The following is a 20,731-nucleotide window of genomic DNA, read 5'->3' as shown; positions in this document are numbered from 1 at the left end:
GCAAAGTTGTTATCTGGCTTGGACAGCAGCTACATTCATATGATTCGTAGTGGCGAAATGCCTAGCATAAGTTGAGAGATTACTTCTTCGCTTGTGGTTCATTCATTTTTCCTTCCTCCTTTCCTTGCTTCCTTCATTTTTCCTTCCTCCCTCACTTCCTCCCTCCATTATTTCTCTTTCTTTTTGAATGCTTTATGGGTTTATGTTAAGCTATTTCTCGTTTCTATACTGAATGATATTTCATTTTAAATTTATGTTACAAATTGTCTGCAAATGAAACAATTCCTTCACAATACATTTCTCAAAGCCTGTTCAAATTGGCATGGAATTCACAGTTATATTATTAAAATCTATTTCAGTGGCATGTATAGGGTGAGCTCTATTACAAGGCAATTTTATTTTTGACTTTGTGAGTAATCTACAGACTGTCGTTCATTGTAGCTTACAATTTTAAAATTCTAATCCAAGAAGGTTCTGATTTCATCACAATATAGCTGGTGCTAGACATTTTCTATTTTATTTAATTTTATGTTTTAATTGAGTTTATAGTTACTTTTTAGGTATATGATACAGTACAGTTACATTCATCATTGGAATCTTGTACCTTTATGTGACAGGTCTTGGTTCTCATTTTTCCCCCATACCTTGGCCCTCCCTTCAGGCCCTCCTGCCTTCCCTATTTACAAACACTTTATTTCCATTTTATCATTTTCTCAGTTTTTTTTCTTTTCCCTTATTTCCTTTCCCCTACCCTTCCTATTTCCCAAGCACCTTTAGCTCCTTTCTTCCTATTTCACATTGTCAGTTATACCGTTAGGATCTTATGTACAATTATAGTTTTTCACAACAGAGAAATGATTCAGTATTTACACATGTGTGACTTATTTATTTCACTTAAGAATGTAACCTCAGTATGCATCCATTTTTCCATGAATGTGTCCAGTTTCTCATTCTTTATAGCAAAGTACTATTCCATTTTATACAAAAACTATATCTTCTTTATCTAGTCTCCAACTGTTGGGCAAATGGGCTGTTTCCAAGCTTCAGCTATTACAAACTGTGCTGCTATAAGCATGGGTGCATGTATATCACTGTGGAATGATTCTTTTAATTCTTTTGGAAAGATACCCAGCAGGAGGATGGCTGAGTGAAATGAAACCTCTAGTCCCAATTCTTTGAGGTATCTCCATATTGATTTCCATAGTGGAATTTTAAAATACTTGGAATTTTAAAAGTAAACTTTTATTGAAAAATAGCATACATAAGACAAATGCAAAAGCAAAATCAAACAACTGGAAGTCATTTTTCTTCCCTTTTTTGTATAACACATATTTATCATGAAGAAAGTATCTGAAAATATCTTAGATTGTTCTTTTCTTTCTTACTTGTAAAATTTATTGTTGTGATAACTTGTGCTCTGCATGTTCTGCCCTTCTCAGATGATATTTCATAAATGCTTCAAGCATTTCGTGAGAGAGCTTTCTACTTTTGTCAAGTGTACATTTTATTATTTACTGTATTCTCCATAATGTACAATAGATAGCTTGAAATCTTTAACTGAACTCTTGCATGCTTTCACCAAATAACATCTGATTCTTCATACCACAGCCTCTCTTCCTCATCACTTTACACTGAATTATCCTTTCCTCTGTGCACATATAAATGTGCTCATGTGGTGGCTTTCTATTTATACCTGGTGTGTTTTACTTGATTTATGGTTATAAGGGTTGGTCAAGTTGTAGCAAAGCTCAGAATTACTTTTTGAGGTGTGTATTATTATGTTGCATTGTGTCTATAAATCACATATCATTCTCGATTTTCTTAATAATGAACATTTTGTTGAATCCATACCATGGCTATTGTGATTAGTGTTGCCACAGTAATTGGAATATACATATCCATTTTTAAAAAATTAACTTTATTGCTGCATTTTAGATAATGATCACTTTAATCATACAGAATTTATACCTGTGCATGATATATCTTGATTCTAATTTTTCCCACTCCCCTCCCCTCCCTTTAGCCCTTCTTCCTGTCTTATTGACAAAAGCTTTGTTTCTGTTTTCTCTTTCTGTTCTCATTTTTCCTTCTTCCTCTTCCTTCTTTTCCTCCCTCATGCCTCTTCCCATTTGGATATTTTCTTCCTGTTTCACATTGTCTATTATATTTCACAATCTATTTATACTTTCTATTTGTCACAAGAGGGAAATAACACATTATTTGCACACATGTGTCCAATTTACTTCACGTACATGTATGGTCTCCAGGTACATCCATTTCCTTAGAAATAGATCAAGTTTGTCCTTCTTTATTGCTGAGTAATGAAATGATACCTTTTAAAAAATCTTGGGCCAGAGATTAAGCTCAGTGGTGACACTGTCTGCCTCACAAGCACAAGGTCCTGAGATTTATTCCTGGTACATAATAATAATAATAATAACCAAATATGGAAAACAACGTCTTTAATATCCAATAGTCAGTTGATGGACATTTGTCCAAGATTTAGCTATTGCAAACTATAAACATGGATGTCCATATGTAACTGCAGTGTGATGCTTTTAATTCTTTCAGGAAGACACTGAGAAGTGGGGTACCTAGCTCAAATGGAACCTCTAATCCTAGTGTTTTGAGGAATCCGCACACTGATTTCCACAGTGGTTGCACCAATCTACACTCCCCCTAACATTGGAGATGGGCTCGTTTTTCCAAACAGCCCCACCAGCATTTTTTACTGGCTGATTTCTTCAGAGGAAGAAAGCTAAGAGAGACAAAAGGGGGACCTAGAAAGTGGGTTAACACCCACCATGGTTTTCGAAGGTGTGGTTTCTTTTTGTGTCTCAGGGACTGAGCTCAGGACCTTGTGCTTGTGAGGCAGGCAACAAAACCACTGAGCTAAATCCTCGGCCCTGTTTCAAGAAATCAGCCATCCTTTCTGGAGTGAGGTGGACTCTCAGCGTTGCTTCAATTGACATCACAAATGACCTGTGATAGTGAACATTTTATCACACATTTGCCAGTTTTCTTCATGAAAGTGTGTATTCACCTCGGATGACTAGTTTTGGACAGTGTCTTTAAATGTGGGGCATGTGATTTTTTCCTGTTCTTTATAAATGTTAGTCATTTTTGTCTGAAGAACAGCTGGAAAAGAACGTTTTTATACTGTTTGTTGTCGCTTCACTGTCTGTGATTGCTTTTGCTGTGTAATGCCTTTTGAATAAGATGAAATATCACGTCTTGATTTTTTAAAATATTTCTTGTGCGGTTGGGATTTTATTCCTAAAATGTTTGCCTACATCTATGCCATCTATGTCACGAGTTCCACCTATTTTTTCTTCCAGCACATTTAGTGTTTCCATTTCAGTATTTAGATTTTGGATCCATTTTGATTTTAGCTGAGTACATGGTGAGAGACATGGATCTAGTTACGGTCTTCAGCACATAGTTATTGTTAACTGTTGTCCCAGCACTGTTTATTACAAGGGCTATCTTTCTTCCAGTGAAAATAATTGACCCCTTCTCAAAGGAAAGGCGGCTGAATGTATTTGGAGTGTTTTTGCGTTTCCTTATCTGTTCCACTGATCCTTGAGTCTACCTTATCTGACAGTACTATTCTTTTAAAAATCATATGTATAGCAGTAGCTTTGTAGTATGTTTCAGTTTACAAATTGTGATGCCCGCTGCCTTCCCTTTGTTGTACAGAATTTTTCTTTTTTTTTTTTTCTTGCTATTCTAGGTACTTCTGGTTCCAAATGAATTTTAGAAATGTTTTCTCTACTTCTAAGAGGCATTCTGGTGACACTTTACTGGGAGTTGCATTAAATCTGTATAACAATTTTGGGAGTATGGCCATATTTTATTATGCTCTTTCTTCCTACCCACAAACAAGGGATATCGTTCCATATTCTGGTAACCTCTTTGATCACTTTTTTCATAGTAGTATAATTTTCAGTGTTAAGATCTTTTACTTCCTTTGTTAGATTGATTCGTAAGTATTTCACTTTTTTCGCATTTTGTGAATATTGTGGATTCTCTAATTTCTCAGTAAGTTTATTTCTGTACAAGAATGTTATTGATTTTTTAGTTTTGACTGTAGCAGCTATGCAATTGCATTTAGTTATTAAATCTAGAAGTCCCTGAAGGATCTTTTGAGGTTTATTATGGTAGAGTAACATGTCATCTGCAAATAGTAACAATTTAACTTCTTTCTTTCCCATTTTCATTCATTTCTATTGTTTAATTCATCCATCTAATGTTTCACGAAGTATATTCAATAGGAGGGATGATAGTAGTGTCCTTGTATTCTTCCTGACTTTAGAGTGAAAGTTTTCAGTTTTTGACCATTTAGTAGGATGCTGGCTGTTGGTTTGCCATCGATGGCTTTTATCACATTGAGATGAAAATGTCCACTCCAGTTTTCTGTAGGGTTTCATCCTGAATGGATGTTGAACTTCAACAAATATATTTTCTGCATCTATTGACATGATCCTGTGATTTTTGTCCTTGGCTCTGTGGATATGATATGTTAGATTTCTTGATTTGTGTATGTGAAACCACCCCTGATTCTCTAGTTTGAGTCCTACCTGTTCATGGTATAAAATCTTCATCCTTTTCCTTCCTAATAGCATGGATTTGAATCTTTTCTTCTTATTATTTGAATAAGATTGGCTAAGGGTTTACAAATTTTATTTCATCTTTCAAAGAACTACTTTTTAAATCTCAATTGCATTAATGTTTAATTTTAAAAATTGCTCCCTTGTGTGAGCTTTGTGCTTGCCAACTGTTTCTACAAGTTTGAGGTTCAACTTTAGGGTGTTTGTTTGAGTTTTCTCATTTTTACTGGTATGGGATTTCACTGTTATCAGTTTCTCTTGTACTCATGATATCTTTGTTTCCCATAAATTGTGGCATGTTATATTGGCATTACTGTTTCATTGTTGAAATTGTCTAATTTCTTCTTTAATTTCATCCACGACTTGGCTGTTGTTCAGGAGGGTGTTATTTAATTTCTATGTGTTTATGAGTTTCTTGTGGTCTCTTTTGACACTGGTTTTCAATTTCATTGCACTATGGCCCATTAATATGAGTGGGATAATTTGCATTCCTTAGCAATAACTTAAGCATGTTCCATGAGTCTATTTTGGAGAATATCCCATGTGCAGTTAAGAGGAATGTGTATTCTAATGATATGGAGTGGAATACTCTAGACAGCTACTGAGAAAATTTGATAAAATGTTTGGCTCAATTCTGATATTTCTGGGTTGATTTTTTTTTCTAGTTGACGTGTCTGTGATAGTGTAGTATTGAGGTCCCCCACTACAATTGTCTTAATGCTTATTTGATTTTTCATGTCTGTTAGTATTTCTTTTATAATTTTACATGTGTTAGAATTGCTGCATATATACATTCATATATATATATATATATATATATATATGTATGTATGTATGATTGGTATCTCTTTCTCTTGTATTGTTCACTTAGATGGATGTAGTGACTTTGTTTGAACCTGTTAGGCCATCTTGACTTGAAATCTACTTTGTGTGCAAATGAAATAGGCATCCCTACTTTTTTCTTGTTTCCTGCTTTAAATTTTGTGTTCCATCTTCTAATTTTCATTCTATGAATTTCATTTTGAATTAAATGTGTATCTTGTATGCACCATATTGTTGGTTCTTGCTTCTTGATCCATTCTGCAAGTTTGTTTCTTTTTTTTTTCTTTTTTTTTTTTTTGGTGAGTTGAGACATTTAGTATAACTGATATTTATTGACTTTTCTTTCTCTTGTAATTTTTATGTTATTCCTTCCCACACCTTTGTTTATGTGCTTGCCTCAACTGGGGATTTCCGTATGTTTAGTTTTGTGGAGTTGTAGTCCTCATTATCTCTCTCTAGAGTGTCTTTCAGAACATTCTGAAGATCCGGTTTGTAGGTCATGAATAGACATCATTTTTCAGTTGTTGTTCTTTTGTGTTCATAAAAGTATATTATGTCTCCATCAATTTTGTATGATAGTTTTGTGGGGGTACATTGATCTGGGTTTGAAGTATTTTTTCAGGGCCTGACATACTTCAAGCTCACCTTCACTTGAGGGTTTGTATTGAGGAGTCTGGTGTGATTCAGGTGGGCTTTCCTGTGTAGGTGATTCATTTCTTTTTTTTCTAACAACTTTTAATATTCTGTTCCTGTGTTTAATTTTTCGAATATTGACTATTATGTGTCTTTGTGTAAATTTGTTTTGGTCATGGACAACTGATGTTCTATATACCTCACTTACCTATGATAAACTGTTTTTCACTGCTTTGGAAGTTTTCTGCCTTTCCTTTTGTGAAAACATTTTTATGTATTTTGTGCTATCTTCTGCTTTATCATTGACTCTGATTGAACTTATTTCTCATGGCATCATCTAGTAGCTGTTGGATTAATTTTATGATGGCCTTTGCTTGAGAAATAACACTTAATATGGTCAAAAACTGCAATCCTGTCTCATATATCTGATATTCTTCACATTTTTCATTCTGCTGCATATGCTTTGAATGACATTTTAAATATGGATATCTATTTGAATATTTCATGGGTTCCATTTCTTTAATAGTGGTGGTGTTCATAGTTTCTGTTTTTTTCTTAAGCTACTGTTTTGGTTTAGTTTTCTAAAAGTGTATCTGCTCTGGAATCAAGAGCCATGTCTTTCATTATGGTCAACATCTCTAAAATTCCCTGAGATACCATCTCTGCTTTAATTTTTATCTAGAACCTCATTCTTCTCCTTTAATACTTCTGCTATTACCACTTCAGAGAGTCTATGAGTGTGGCTTTGGAAGTGTTTCATCTCATTTCCCTTGGGTTTGGCTTCGATAAGCTGGATGTTTGGGGCTGCATTTTGCTTACATATCTTCTCATTTTCTATTTAACTTCTATTTTTCTATTTAGGTTTAAATTGTGGGTTGATGCTTTTAAATTGCATACAGCAACTACCTTTATTGCTACTATTTAGAACCCTTAGGATATGACTTGTCAGAGAAGCCATCCAGTTGTAGCTATTTCTTCATTTTGAATCTGTTGTAAGATCCTACCACTCTATTTATTGAGCATAAATTGTTGTCCATATAGCCTAGCCCTGGTTCTCTGGCATTGATGTCTAGTATTGTTTATGAACTGTAGGCTATCTCAGTCTTGGTACAACAGGAGAGCATTCTAACAGAACTACATGTTATCTTGGCTAAAATATTATAATCAGCAACAATAACAACATCAACCACAGCCAATCATTGCAGTCTGCCATGCTCATTGCTGTATTCCATTGAGAAGATCCTCCATGGAAGCCTCTGCGGTTAGCAGTAGTACCAGTGCATCTTCACTCCCACACTCAGTGAGACAGGGCTCAAAGAGAAAGCACTGTTTGCTGTTTCCTTCTTCATTGAAGTCTCTCCTACAATGATCGGGGATGTGCTTCTCAGTGAGGTGTTTATCAAAAATCAAAAAATGTTTATTAGATCCTTCCTAGATGTGGCCTTTGGCCTCACCACCCAAAACAGTTGTCTGGTGCCTTTAGATTCCCAACAATTGTTTTCATGATTTTTTTTGGAAGAAAACACTGGGTGGAGATATTGAGTTCATGGTTTCACTATCCATAACCATCTGTACAGCAAAATACTGTCCAAATTATTGAATTAATCTTTTGAAGGATCACAATCCTCAGTTGTACTTTAAGAATACTAAAAAATGAAAAGGAAAGACAGTTTTCTGCAACTCACATCAACTGTATCCAAACTTCTGTAGTACAAGACATAGAGAAAGGATCATGCAAGTTGGATGGAAGAAATGAAATATGGTACTTTCACTCGGACCATATCACTGGGGCTGGAACATTAAAACTCAGAAATAGGAAATCCCTTGAAAAAAGTCTGATTTTCATAGACTGAATCATTACAAGTAACTGAACACCAGGTATTGGTCTGTCACCCTAGAAAGGCAGACTTCATCTATGGTCAGCCTCGCTACCTATTAAGTACATTGGCTTTGGGCTCCAGAAAAACCTCAGTGACAGAAAAGCATCACAGCAGTGGGAGCTATGCCAGAACTGTGCCAGCATCATTGACTAGGAGGCTTTGTTTATGCTTCAGTGCTCTGCCAGCCTCAATGGCCATGCAATTCTAGCCTGGTACTTTGCTGGCAGCAGTGATCTGAGGCTCCACACCCTTCCTAATGCTACAGTGGTCCCAGCAAAGGAACACATAAAGACCACACCACATTGCCTGCTCAGAATCTCTGGACAGGCTTCCTTGGAGAGGCAATACAAGGCCAAGGCATTCTGTGAATGTGCAATTTAAGTAGTCCCTTCTTCAAATGTGTACACATTGCTGGATGACCTCAAAAGTTAATGCCAACCAAGGAAATATAGCATAAGTGAAAAGAAAATGCTCTGGTGTGATGAACATCACAGGGGAAAATGTAAACTGGCTGACAAAAAATTAAGCTAAATATCTTAGAGAGGCCAATCAAACAGAAAAAGGCAGAGAGATATTTCAGTGAAATGTGCAAAACAGTGAGCAGAATGAGAAATTCCGCTTCAACTCAATTAATTCACTAAGGCACGTAGTATATTGGATTATTATTATTATTGTACTGGGGATTGAACACAGGTCCTTCACTTGCAAAGCAGCAGGTGGAACCACTAAGCTAAATCGCTGGCCCTAATATGTTATATCCTTGAAAAATGTTCAACTCATGGCATGTACTCCTTCCATAAAAGTGATAACAGATGAGGTGATGCAAATGCCAATATTTTTAAACATAACTTTTACATGGTGTAAAATACTTCTAAATGTTGTCTTATATGTCACACATTGGTATAGTTTTATCTGCAATATAAATTACTATATAGAAAACGAATGATTTTGGAAAAACAAGAATATTAAAGAAAATGTATAAGCAAGAACTTCTTATCTCCCATAAATTTATCAAAATGAAACGATTTCTAAAATCTCCAAAGATTGTTAAGAGATGGTTCCCAAAACTGGTTCTCTAGAAAAATTAAAATTTTCTCAGGGGATACCTATGATTTCTTCACAAGAACAAAGGCAAAACAGAACATTCTTGAAAGTAATAGGACTATGTTCCCTTGCCATGGCTTTCAAACAAATACAATTATGAAAAAATTCACTTTGTTATATTTTTTGTGCCCCAGGGTAGATGAAGTGTTTGGCAAATGGGAAAAAAATTGAACAATTTATTTAATGAGGAACTCTGAGACTTCCAAACTCAAGACTGTGGAAAATTTAAGAAAGTCCCATGGTACCTATACTCGGACTGTCTGAGCCGCCATGCAAATCCATGCATGTGGGCTTCCTATGCAAAGATGGTGTCAAAAGGAAAGCTTCAGTGACAACTGCTGGACAGAGTCTGTGTATCGCGGGGAGGGCAGGTACAGTTATCTGGTGGGTAACAATCTTCACCTTTCAAATAATGACACTGGGAAACTCCTATAATTCTTTAGATTATGAAGGTGAAGTATGTGTACTTTGGAGGGCTTTTCTACCATTGGTTATTTTCCTGCTTTGTTCTATTTTCTTTGCCTCACTGTTTGGAATCTAAAGCCATTCTCTAATAAGAGGAATTTTCTGGAGGGTTCTGACTCTTATCTTTAAAGTATAGACTCCTTTCAGAATTTCTGCATCCAGTTATTCATTTATTAACTACTCACCAAAGATTATTTTGCATGAGCTTTTAGCCATTTTTTTCTAAATTTATTTGCAAATTTCTTCAGTGTAACCACTGGAAATTTGAATTACCAATAGGCTGCATTCTATAGGATTGTAGTTATCACTTCTCCGTGTTTCTAATACCACCTATCGATAATGTCATTATTTCTGATGCTCCATGCTGAATCTAAGTTTTTTCTCATTTTATCAACCCCTTTAAAAGGTAAGGAAAATATTGTGTGGAAGTTGTGTTGAATATTGTGTTGAAGTTGGAGGAGACAGCATTTGCGTGTTCATGAATTTAATGCACAGTAGCCTTTTAATGTAACCATCTCCTGTTGCATGTGGTTTGAAATGGCTATTAATGATTGAGATAGGGAATTGTCCTTGGTTTCCTTATTTACCATTATTCTCAGCCCTGGATAATGCCCTGAGTACTGTCGGTTAAGTTTTGTGAAGTGCAGATTAGATATTATGGCTCTGGTTTTAAATTCAGTTTATTGACCTAGGTGTTCAAGGAATTATATTTACAAATATCTATGTCCTTCATTCCCACAGTTGGTTTTGTTTGTAAGTATAGTAATTTTCGTGGAGAGTACATATTAACACGTTTTACTTAACTTTGTTAGTCACTTATACTGAGGTATATAATAGGTCAGATGATTTCTATTTTGCATCATAGTGGACATTTTGGTACTGATGTTCATCATACTTCCAACAGTTTGATTTGTCCAGTACCCTCACAGTGACAGGCCCAATATAATTCCCTGGAAAGGTACATGATGAGGCAAATCTCAGACCCAGAAACAAGCATGAATTTACTAAATTTGAGAGGGTCATAAATAAGATTTTAAATGTTGCTCTCGAACTTACTTCCCACTTGGCCCTAATCCCCTGCTCTCCATCAAACTTGTCTCTTAAGTCTCCTGTGCAAATTTACTATTTGCTGAAGCAATCACACATTCCATTCTCTGAACCTAGAGTCTTTCCATCTTATTTACTTTCCATGATTAACAGTGAGTCATCCTTCCTCTCACACGCCATACATTCTTCTTTCAGGGAAGACCCTCCTATTTATTTCTGTGGCATACATTGATTCTCAGTGACATTGTTCTGCTTTGAGGTAATAGCCATGCTTTAGGTCTTGATAGTATTGGCCTTGGTTATCATGGGGATGCTAAACTTGTATCTCATCTTTTTTATTTTTCTAGAGTGAATTGGTTTATACCACTTTTGAATATTTTAATAAAATTCATCAACTACACATTTTGGCCATTGAACCTGGGATTTTCATTCAATCCACTCCACACAGGAACACACATATAAACGAAGACAATCATACTTGTCTACTGTTTGCTTTTAATTGTGGTGTAGGTTTGTTTACTCTTCTTGTCAATATAGTGCAGAACATTTTCCTCTTGGAAGACTGCACCCAGTAGGCACTCTCTAAAAGAAACACCTATAGGGATACTCATTAGATAGGAGTGCTGTAGGGCAGTCAAAGAGGTAATACACACATATTTATATGGAGAAGAATTCCATTATTGATGGCGGTCTCAGTGTAAGAGTTATATTGATAGGAGATATACATGCAAGTGAGACTGACTGAGTCATTTAGAACAGAAGCTCAAATTATTAAATGCCCTTTGTAGGTAACAACCACAGTATAAACATTGGACCACCTCATGGAATTTTGCCTTCAGTCCTATCCTGCAGCGAATTCTTACTACACCTGCTGCAGCGATGAGGTACCTGTACTAAAGAGAATTTCAATAACTTGCTCAAGAGACATGGTTTTTTTTGGTGGAACACAACTTTGTTCCAAAAGTCTGATTCAACATCCCCTTTCTAAAGTCATGGATGTGACTTTATATGGGACGTATAGACCCAAAATAAAACACTGGAGGAGTTCTGAAATAACTTTAACACTGATAATAACAAAAGTAACTGTTGTCATTTACCAAGACTGTCTGCACACAAAGGCAGTTTAAAACATCACAATTAAGATGACAGCAGTACCACAATTTTATAAAGAAACAGTGAGGTACTCGACAGACCTACTTGGTTAGTGCGAAGGGTCAAGTTGCAGAATAAAAATGATTCAAATTCAAGATATATTTCTTGAATATATCATAGTGCTTAAAGAAGCATGAAGAGCACCAAGATATGAATTCAAGATTTTTTGAATGAGCTATGTCTGAAATTAACTAATGCATGTAGAGTTCAACAGAAGGATTATTGAGTCAATGATAAAAGAAATTTTCACAACTTAGAGAAAGTCTTAATAATTACACACTTTGAAAGTGAAATGGAGGGCCTCATGGCTGGGGCATCATTTAGTGGCAGGAATCAATGCAGAATGGAATAGATAAACATTCATGAATGACTGTGTAATGTTCCGACTAGCGGAGGTCCTGAATGTCTGCTCCTGGAACGTTGTGCTTTTCCTTCCTTAGTGTGAAGGGTCAAGTTGCAGAATAAAAATATTTGAATTCAAGATATATTTCTTGAATTTATCATAGTGCTTAAAGCAACATGAAGAAAGCCAAGGAAAGATATGAATTCAACATATTTTGAATGAGCTATGTCTGAAATTAACTAATGCATATAGAGTTAAATAGAAGAATTATTGAGTAAATAATAAAACAGAAATATTGGCAACTTAGAGAAACGCTTAATGATTACACACTTCAAAAGGAAAATGGAATTCCTCATGGCTGCTGAATCATTCAGTGGCAGGAATCAATGCAGAATGGAAAAGATAAACATTCGTGGATAACTGTGTAATGTTCAAACTAGCTGAGGTTTGGAATGTCTGTCCCTGGAATGTTCTGCTTTTCATTCCTTCCTCAGGAAATACACCAACTACATGGCAGCAGAGAATAGGACAGGTGCATCACAATTTCTTCTGCTGGGCCTCTCAGATGATCCTATATTGCAACCTCTTCTCTTTGCACTGTTCTTGGCCATGTACCTCATCACTGTGGTCGGGAACCTGCTCATCATTGCAGCTGCCAGCTCTGACTTCCACCTCCACACACCCATGTACTTTTTCCTCTCCAATCTGTCTTTCACTGACATCTGCTTAACTTCCTCCACGGTCCCAAAGATGCTGGTGAACATTCAATCGCAGGTCCAAGGAATCTCCTACATACAGTGCCTCACTCAAGTTTATTTTTTCAATATTTTTCTTGGCATGGATAACTTTCTCCTGACTGTGATGGCTTATGACCGCTTTGTGGCTATCTGCTACCCCTTGAAATACACAGTCATCATGAATCCCAAGCTCTGTGGCCTTCTGCTTCTGGTGTCTTGGATCATCATGTTCTGGGTCTCCCTGATTCATATTCTACTACTGAAACAACTGACCTTCTCCATAGGAACTGAAATCCCTCATTTCTTCTGTGAATTGAATGAGATGCTCAAGGTGGCCAGCTCGGACTCCCTCATCAACAACATCTTTCTCTATGTGATGACTGCCGTGTTGGGTGTGTTTCCTGTCGCTGGGATTCTCTTCTCCTACTTTCTCATCATCTCCTCCATACTGAGGATGTCCTCTTCTGTGAGCAGGTATAAAGCATTTTCCACCTGTGGGTCTCACCTCTGTGTGGTGTCCTTGTTCTATGGGACAGGATTTGGTGTGTACCTCAGTTCTTCCACCACTCTTTCTACCCAAAGCAGCACTGTTGCCTCTGTGATGTACAATGTGGTCACACCTATGCTGAACCCCTTCATCTACAGCCTGAGGAACAACGAAGTGAAGGGGGCCACGGCAAGACTCTTCAGCAGAGCAGCCTCCTGTCATCCATGGATCATTGACCTCTGAACTAAGTGGATGTTGTGTCCTCTGAGCGAAATGTAAATTTTATTTTGTGGTTGTTTGTATTCCCTAAGGGTTATGTTTAAATTCTTCTGTTCCCCATGACTCTGCTTTGATATATTTTTCTTATTTCTGTGCCTGCAAACACATCCGAGTAACTCTCTGTAGCTTTTGCTGCCTTTTATGACACATAAATTTCCAAACTTGGTGAGATGGGTTACAGGCATTTGTGAGATTTTCAACTAAGCATAAATAGCTTATATCAAGGGTTGGCATGCTTTCCTTCCAAATTGTGTGGATGTTAATGTACATCCCCTCGATTTGATTATAGTCCTATTTTTCCCGAAGATATAGAAGGAAAGTCATCAGACAAAAAATGTTTGATGTACCAAGACCATACTTATTGTTTCCCAACGATGTCTTCATTCTAAAACTGTTCTTTGAAATTTTCTCTCATTCACATAATTAGTGAAAGGAACAGACTGAAATCAGAGAGAACAATAACTTGAAGCTGACATACTTCTATGTGCTGTCCTACTTGTTATAGCAATAATTGGATTTTAGACAGCAAAGTTGGTATCTGGCTTGTAGAGCAGCTACATTCATATGATTCATAGTGGTGTAATGTCTACATTAGTTGACATTTCACTTCATTGCTTGTGATTCCTTCATTTTTCCTTCCTCCTTTCCTTGCTTCCTTCATTTTTCCTTCCTCCCTGATTTCCTCCCTCCGTTATTTCTCTCTTTTTTTAATGCTTTATTGGTTTGTGTTGAGCTATTTCTCATTTCTATACTGAATGGTATTTTATTTTAAGTATATGTTACAATTTGTCTGGAAATGAAACAATTGCTTCACAATACATTTCTCAAAGCCTCTTCAAATTGGCATGCAATTCATGGTTATATTATTAAAATCTATTTCAGTGGCACGTATAGGGTGAGCTCTATTACAGGGCAATTTTTTTTGACTTGGTGTGAAATCTACAGACTGTCAATCATTGTAGCTTACACTTTTAAAATTCTAATCCAAGAAGGTTCTGAATTCATCACATTCTAGCTGGAGCTAAATATTTTCTATTTAATTTAATTTTATTTTTTTGAGTTTCTTGGTACATTTTAGATATATGCTACAGTACAGTTACATTCATTATTGGAATCGTGTTTCTCTACCTGACAGGTTTTGGTTCACATTTTTCCCCCATACCTTGGCCCTCCCTTCAAGCCCTGCTACCTGCCCTATTTACAAATACTTTATTTCCATTTTTTCATTTTCTCAGTTTTTTTTCATTTCCCTTATTTCCTTTCCCCTACCCTTCACACTTCCCCAACACATTTAGCCCATTTCTTCCTATTTCACACTGTCAATTATACGATTAGTATATTTTGTGCAATTATAATTTTTCACAACAAAGTATTCAGTATTTACATGTGTGACTTATTTATTTCACTGAAGAGTGTAACCTCAGTATGCATCCATTTTTCCATGAATGTCTCTAATTTCTCATTCTTTATGGCTAAGTACTGTTTCATTTTATAGAAAAACCACATCTTCTTTATCAAGTCTCCCACTGACGGGCAAATGGGTTGTTTCCAAGTTTCAGATATTACAAACTGTGCTGCTACAAACTTGGGTGTGCACATATCACTTTGGAATCATTCTTTTAATTCTTTTGGAAAGATACCCAGCTGAGTCAAGTGGAACTTCTAATCCCAATTCTTTGAGGCATCTCCATATTGATTTCCATAGTGGAGTTTTAAAATCCTTTGAATTTTAAAAATAAATTTTATTGAAAAATAGCATACATATGACAAATGCAAAAGCAAAATCAAACAACTGGAAGTCATTTTTCTTCCCTTTTTTGCATAACACATATTTATCATGAAAAAAGTATCTGACAATGTCATAGATTGTACTTTACTTTCTTGTAAAATTTATTGTTGTGATAACTTGTGCTCTGTATGTTCTGCCTTTCTCAGATGATGTGTTTCATAAATGCTTCAAGCATTTCGTGAGAGAGCTTTCTACTTTTGTCAAGTCTACATCTTATTATTAACTGTATTCTCCATAATGCACAATAGATACCTTGAAACTGTTTAATTAAACTCTTGTGTCCTTTCACCAAATCACACCTGATTCTTCATACCACAGCCTCTCTTCCTCACCTCTTTACACTGTCCCTAGGAATTATGCTTTTCTATGTCCACATATAAATGTGCTCATGTGGTGGTTGTCTATTTATACCTGGTGTGTTTTACTTGATTTACAGTTATAAGGATTGTTCAAGTTGTACCAAAGCTCAAGATTATATTTTTATGCGTCTATTATTATGTTTCATTGTGTCTATAAATGACATAGCATTGTCCATTTACTTACTAATTAACATTTTGTTGAATCTGTGCCATGACTATTGTGAATAATGTTGCCACAGTAATAGGAATGTACATATCCATTTTTAAAAACTTAAGTTTATTGCTACAATTTAGATAATGATTACTTTCATCATATAGAATTTATACCTGTGTATGATATATCTTGATTCTAATCTTTCCCACTCCACTCCTCTCCCTTCAGCCCTTCTTCCGGTCTTTATTGACAAAAGCTTTGTTTCCATTTTCTCTTTCTGTTCTTGCATTCCCTTTTTTCTCTTCGTTCTTTTCCTCCCTCGTGCTTCTTCCCATTTGGATATTTTCTTTCTGTTTCACATTGTCTATTATATATTGCAATCTTTATTTATTTTTTCTATTTGTCATAAGAGGGAAATAACACAATATTAGCACACGTGTGTCCAGTTTACTTCACGTACGAGTATCGTCTCCAGGTACATCCATTTCCTTAGAAATAGATCAAGTTCGTCCTTCTTTATGGCTGAGTAATGAAACAGTACTTTAAAAAACACATCTCCGAACAGGGATTAAGGTCTGTGGTGCCGTTGTCTGCTTCACAAGCACAAGGTCCTGAGTTTTATTCCTGGTACATAATAATTATAATAATAACCAAATATGTAAAAGCGCATCTTTTATATCCATTCATCAGTTGATGGACATTTGTCCAAGATTTAGCTATTACAAACTATAAACATGGATGTCCATATGTAACTGTCGTGTGATGGTTTTAATTCTTTCAGGAAGACACTGAGAAGTGGGGTAGCTAGCTCAAATGGAACCTCTAATCCTAGTGTTTTGAGGAATCCGCACACTGATTTCCACAGTGGTTGCACCAATCTACACTCCCCACAACAGTGGAGAAGTGCTCCTTTTTCCAAACAGCCCCACCAGCATTTTTACTGGCTGATTTCTTCAGAGAAAGCTTCTGTCTAAGAGAGACAGAAGGGGGACCTGAAAATGGATTCCCACCCACCGTAATTTTCAAAGGTGTGGTTTCTTTTTGTGTTGCAGGGACCGAATTCAGGACTTTTTGCTTCCAAAGCAGGCAATAGAACCACTGAGCTACATCCGTGGCCCTTGACTGATTTCTTGAAATAGCCATTCTTTCTGGAGTGAGGTGGACTCTCACCATTGCTTGATTTTACATCTCAAATGATCCGTGACAGTGAACATTTTATCAAATATTTACTTGCCAATTTTACTTCTTCTTCATGAAAGTTTGTATTCACCTCAGATGACTAGTTTTGGATAGTGTCTTTAAATTTGGGGCATTTGATCTTTTCCTGTTCTTTATAAATCTTAGGTAGTCATATTTTTCTGAGGAACAGCTGGAAAAGAACATTTTTCTACTGTTTTTGTCGCTTCACTGTCAATGATTGCTTTTGCTGTGCAAAGCCTTTTGAATAAGATGAAATATCACGTCTTGATTTTTCAAAAATATTTCTTGTGCGGTTTGGAGTTTGTTCCTAAAATGTTTGCCTACATCTAGGCCATCTATGTCACGAGTTCCACCTATTTTTTTCTTCTACACATTTAGTGTTTCCATTTCAGTATTTAGATTTTTTTAACCATTTTGATTTTAGCTGAGTGCATGGTGAGAGGCATGGATCCAGTTTCACTCTTCAGCACGAAGGTATATTTTACTGTTCATCCAGCACTTTTTATTACAAGGACTATCTTTCTTCCAGTGAAAATAATAGCCCCCTTGTCCAAGTTAAGTTGGCTGAATATGTTTGGAGTGTTTTTGCATTTCCTAATCTGTTCCACTGGTCCTTGAGTCTACCTTTTTTGATAGTACTATTCTTTAAAAAATCATACATATAGCAGTAGCTTTGTAGTATTTTTCAGTTTACAAATTGTGATGCCCACTACCTTCCCTTTGTTGTCCAGAATTTTTTTTTTGCTATTCTAGGTACTTCTGGTTACAAAAGAGTTTTAGAAATGTTTTCTCTACTTCTATGAGGCATTCTGGTGACATTTTACTGGGGATTGCATTAAATCTGTATAACAATTTTGGGTGTATCGCCATTTTTTACTATGCAGTTTTTTCCTACCCACAAGCAAGGGTTATCTTTCCATATTCTGATAATCTCTTTGATCTCTTTTTCCATAGTACTGTAATTTTCAGTGTAAAGATCTTTTACTTCCTTTGTTATCTTGATTCCTAAGTATTTCCCTTTTTTTGCGCTTTGTGAATGTTGTGGATTCTCTAATTTCTCTCTCTGTAAGTTGCTTATTTCTGTACAAGAATGTTATTGATTTTTTAGTTTTGACTATCAGCTATGCAATTGAATTGAGTTATTAAATCTAGAAGTCTTTGAAGGAGCTTTTGAGGTTTACTATGATAGAGTAATATGTCATCTGAAATAGTAATAATTTAACTTCTTTCTTTCCCATTTTCATTCATTTCTATTGTTTAATTCATCCATCTAATGTTTCACAAAGTATATTGAATAGGAGGGATGATAGTAGATGTCCGTGTCTTCTTCCTGACTTTAGTGTGAACATTTTCAGTTTTTGACCATTTAGTAGGATGCTGGCTGTTGCTTTGTCATAGATGGCTTTCATCAGATTGAGATGAAAATGTCCACTCCAGTTTTCTGTAGGGTTTTATCATGAATGGATGTTGGGCTTCACCAAATACTTTTTCTGCATCTATTGACACGATCCTGTGATTTTTGTCCTTGGCTCTGTGGATATGACGTGTTAGATTTATTGATTTGTGTGTGTAAAACAACTCATGATTCTCTAGTATGAGTCCTACCTGTTCATGGTATAAAATGTTTATCCTTTTCATTTCTAATAGCATGGATTTGAAGCTTTTTGTTTTATTTTGTTATTTGAATAAGATTGCTTAAGGGTTTACAAATTGTATTTCATCTTTCAAAGAACTACCTTTTGATTAGTTGATTCTTTGTATTGTTTTCTTAAACTCAATTGCATAAATTTCTAATTTTTCATATTTGTTCACTTGTGTAAGCTTTGGGCTTACTATCTTTTCCTAGAAGTTTGATATTTAACATTGGGATGTTTATTTGAGTTTGCTATTTCTTACTGGTATGTTAATTCACTGCTATAAATTTCTCTTGTAGTTATGGTATCTTTGTTTTGCATAAATTGTGCTATGTTATATTGGTATTACTGTTTAATTGTTGAAAGTGTCTAATTTCTTTAACTTCTTCTGTGACCTAGTAGTTGTTCAGGAGGGTGTTATTTAATTTCTATGTGTTTATGAGTTTCTTGTGGTTTCTTTTGATATTGGTTTTCAATTTCATTGCACTATGACCCAATAACATGAGTGGGATAATTTACATTTCTTAGCATTAACTTAAGTATGTTCCATGAGTCTATTTTGGAGAATATCCCAGGTGCAGTTAAGAAGAATGTGTATTCTAATGGTATAGAGTAGAACACTCTACACAGCTACTGGGATCATTTGTTCAAATGTTTGGTTCAATTCTGATATATCCAGGTTGAATTTTTTCTAGTTGATGTGCCTATTTGTGGTGTGGAGTATTGAGGTCCCCCACTACAATTGTCTTAGTGCTTATTTGATTTTTCATGTCTGTTAGTATTTCTTTTATAAATTTAGATGTGTTAGCATTTGCTGTCTATACATATTTATGATTGCTATCTCCTTCTCTTGGATTGCTCTCTTACAAGGATGTAGTGACCTTGTTTGTACCTGTCAGGCAATCTTGGCTTGAAATCTACTTTGTCTGCAAATAGAACAGCCATCCCTGCTTTTTTCTTGTTTCCTGCGTTAAATATTGTCTTGCATCTTTTGATTTTCATTCTATGAATTTCTTTTTTAATTAAATGTGCTTCTTTTAGGCAGCATATCTTGATCCATTCTGCTAGTCTGTTTCTTTTGCTTGGTGAGTAGAGACCATTTACATTGATAGGTATAACTGACATTTATTGACTTATCCTTGTCTTGTTATTTTTATGTTATTCCTTCCCGCCCCTTTGTTTATTTGCTTGCCTCAACTGGTGGATTCCATCTGTTTAGTTTTGTGGAGTTGTAGTCCTCAATATCTCTCTCTAGAGTGTCTTTCAGAACATTCTGGATATCTGCTTTGGTGGTCATGAATAAAAATCGTTTTTCAATTGGTGTATGGGGGGGTGTGAATGTATATTATTTCTCCATCAATTTTGAGGATAGTTTTGTTTGGGTACATTGATCTGGGTTGGCACTTTTCTTTCAGAGCTTGACATACTTCAAGCTCACCTTGACTTGAGGGTTTGTATTGAGAAGTCTGCTATGATTCAGATGGGCTTTCTTGGGTACATAATTCATTTCTTTTTTCTAACAACTTTTAATATTCTATTCCTGTGTTTAATTTCTGGAATCTTGACTATTATGTGTCTTTGTGTAAAATTGTTTTGGTCATGGATACCTGATATTCTATACACCTCACTTACCTGTATGATAAACTCTTTTCCACTGGTTGTGAAGTTTTCTGCCTTTACCTTTGTAACAACTTTTTTATGTATTTTGTGCGATCTTCTGTTTTTCATTCACTCTGATCAAACTTATTTTCCTTTGCATCATCTAGTAGCTGTTGGATTGACTGTTTTTATGTCCTTTGCTTGAGAAATAACACTTCCCATGATCAAAAACTGCAATCCTGTCTGATGTATCTGATATTCTATCTTCACTTTTTTCACTTTGCTGCATATACTTTCAATGACATTTTAAATATGGATATCTATTTGAATATTTCATGGGTCCCATTTCTTTCATAGTTTGGGTGTTCTTAGTTTCTGTCATTTTCTTAATCTCGCGGTTTTTTTTTTTTAATGTGTATCTACTCTGGAGTGAATAC

General features: G+C 35.6%; 1 protein-coding gene across 3 annotated transcripts in view; it reads left to right on the top strand.

The window, feature by feature from the left end:
* Positions 1–20,731, top strand: part of LOC104860580 (olfactory receptor 7D4) — a 152,991-nt gene that overhangs the window by 112,188 nt on the left and 20,072 nt on the right. For 2 of the 3 annotated variants that reach the window (XM_033759828.1, XM_033759830.1), the window contains exon 3: positions 12,551–13,551. The exons of the other annotated variant lie outside the window; for it this stretch is intronic. In XM_033759828.1, the coding sequence (XP_033615719.1) occupies positions 12,551–13,523 (973 nt within the window). In that variant the 3' untranslated portion in view covers positions 13,524–13,551. Of the gene's footprint in view, positions 1–12,550; positions 13,552–20,731 lie in introns of those variants that run through there. 3 annotated transcript variants of the gene reach the window in all.

Source organism: Fukomys damarensis, unplaced genomic scaffold, assembly GCF_012274545.1.
Source record: "Fukomys damarensis isolate Sample0158 unplaced genomic scaffold, DMR_v1.0_HiC HiC_scaffold_37, whole genome shotgun sequence".
NCBI lineage: Eukaryota > Metazoa > Chordata > Mammalia > Rodentia > Bathyergidae > Fukomys > Fukomys damarensis.
Note: the sequence above shows the minus strand (reverse complement) of the source record. Positions and strands in the feature narration are given on the sequence as shown.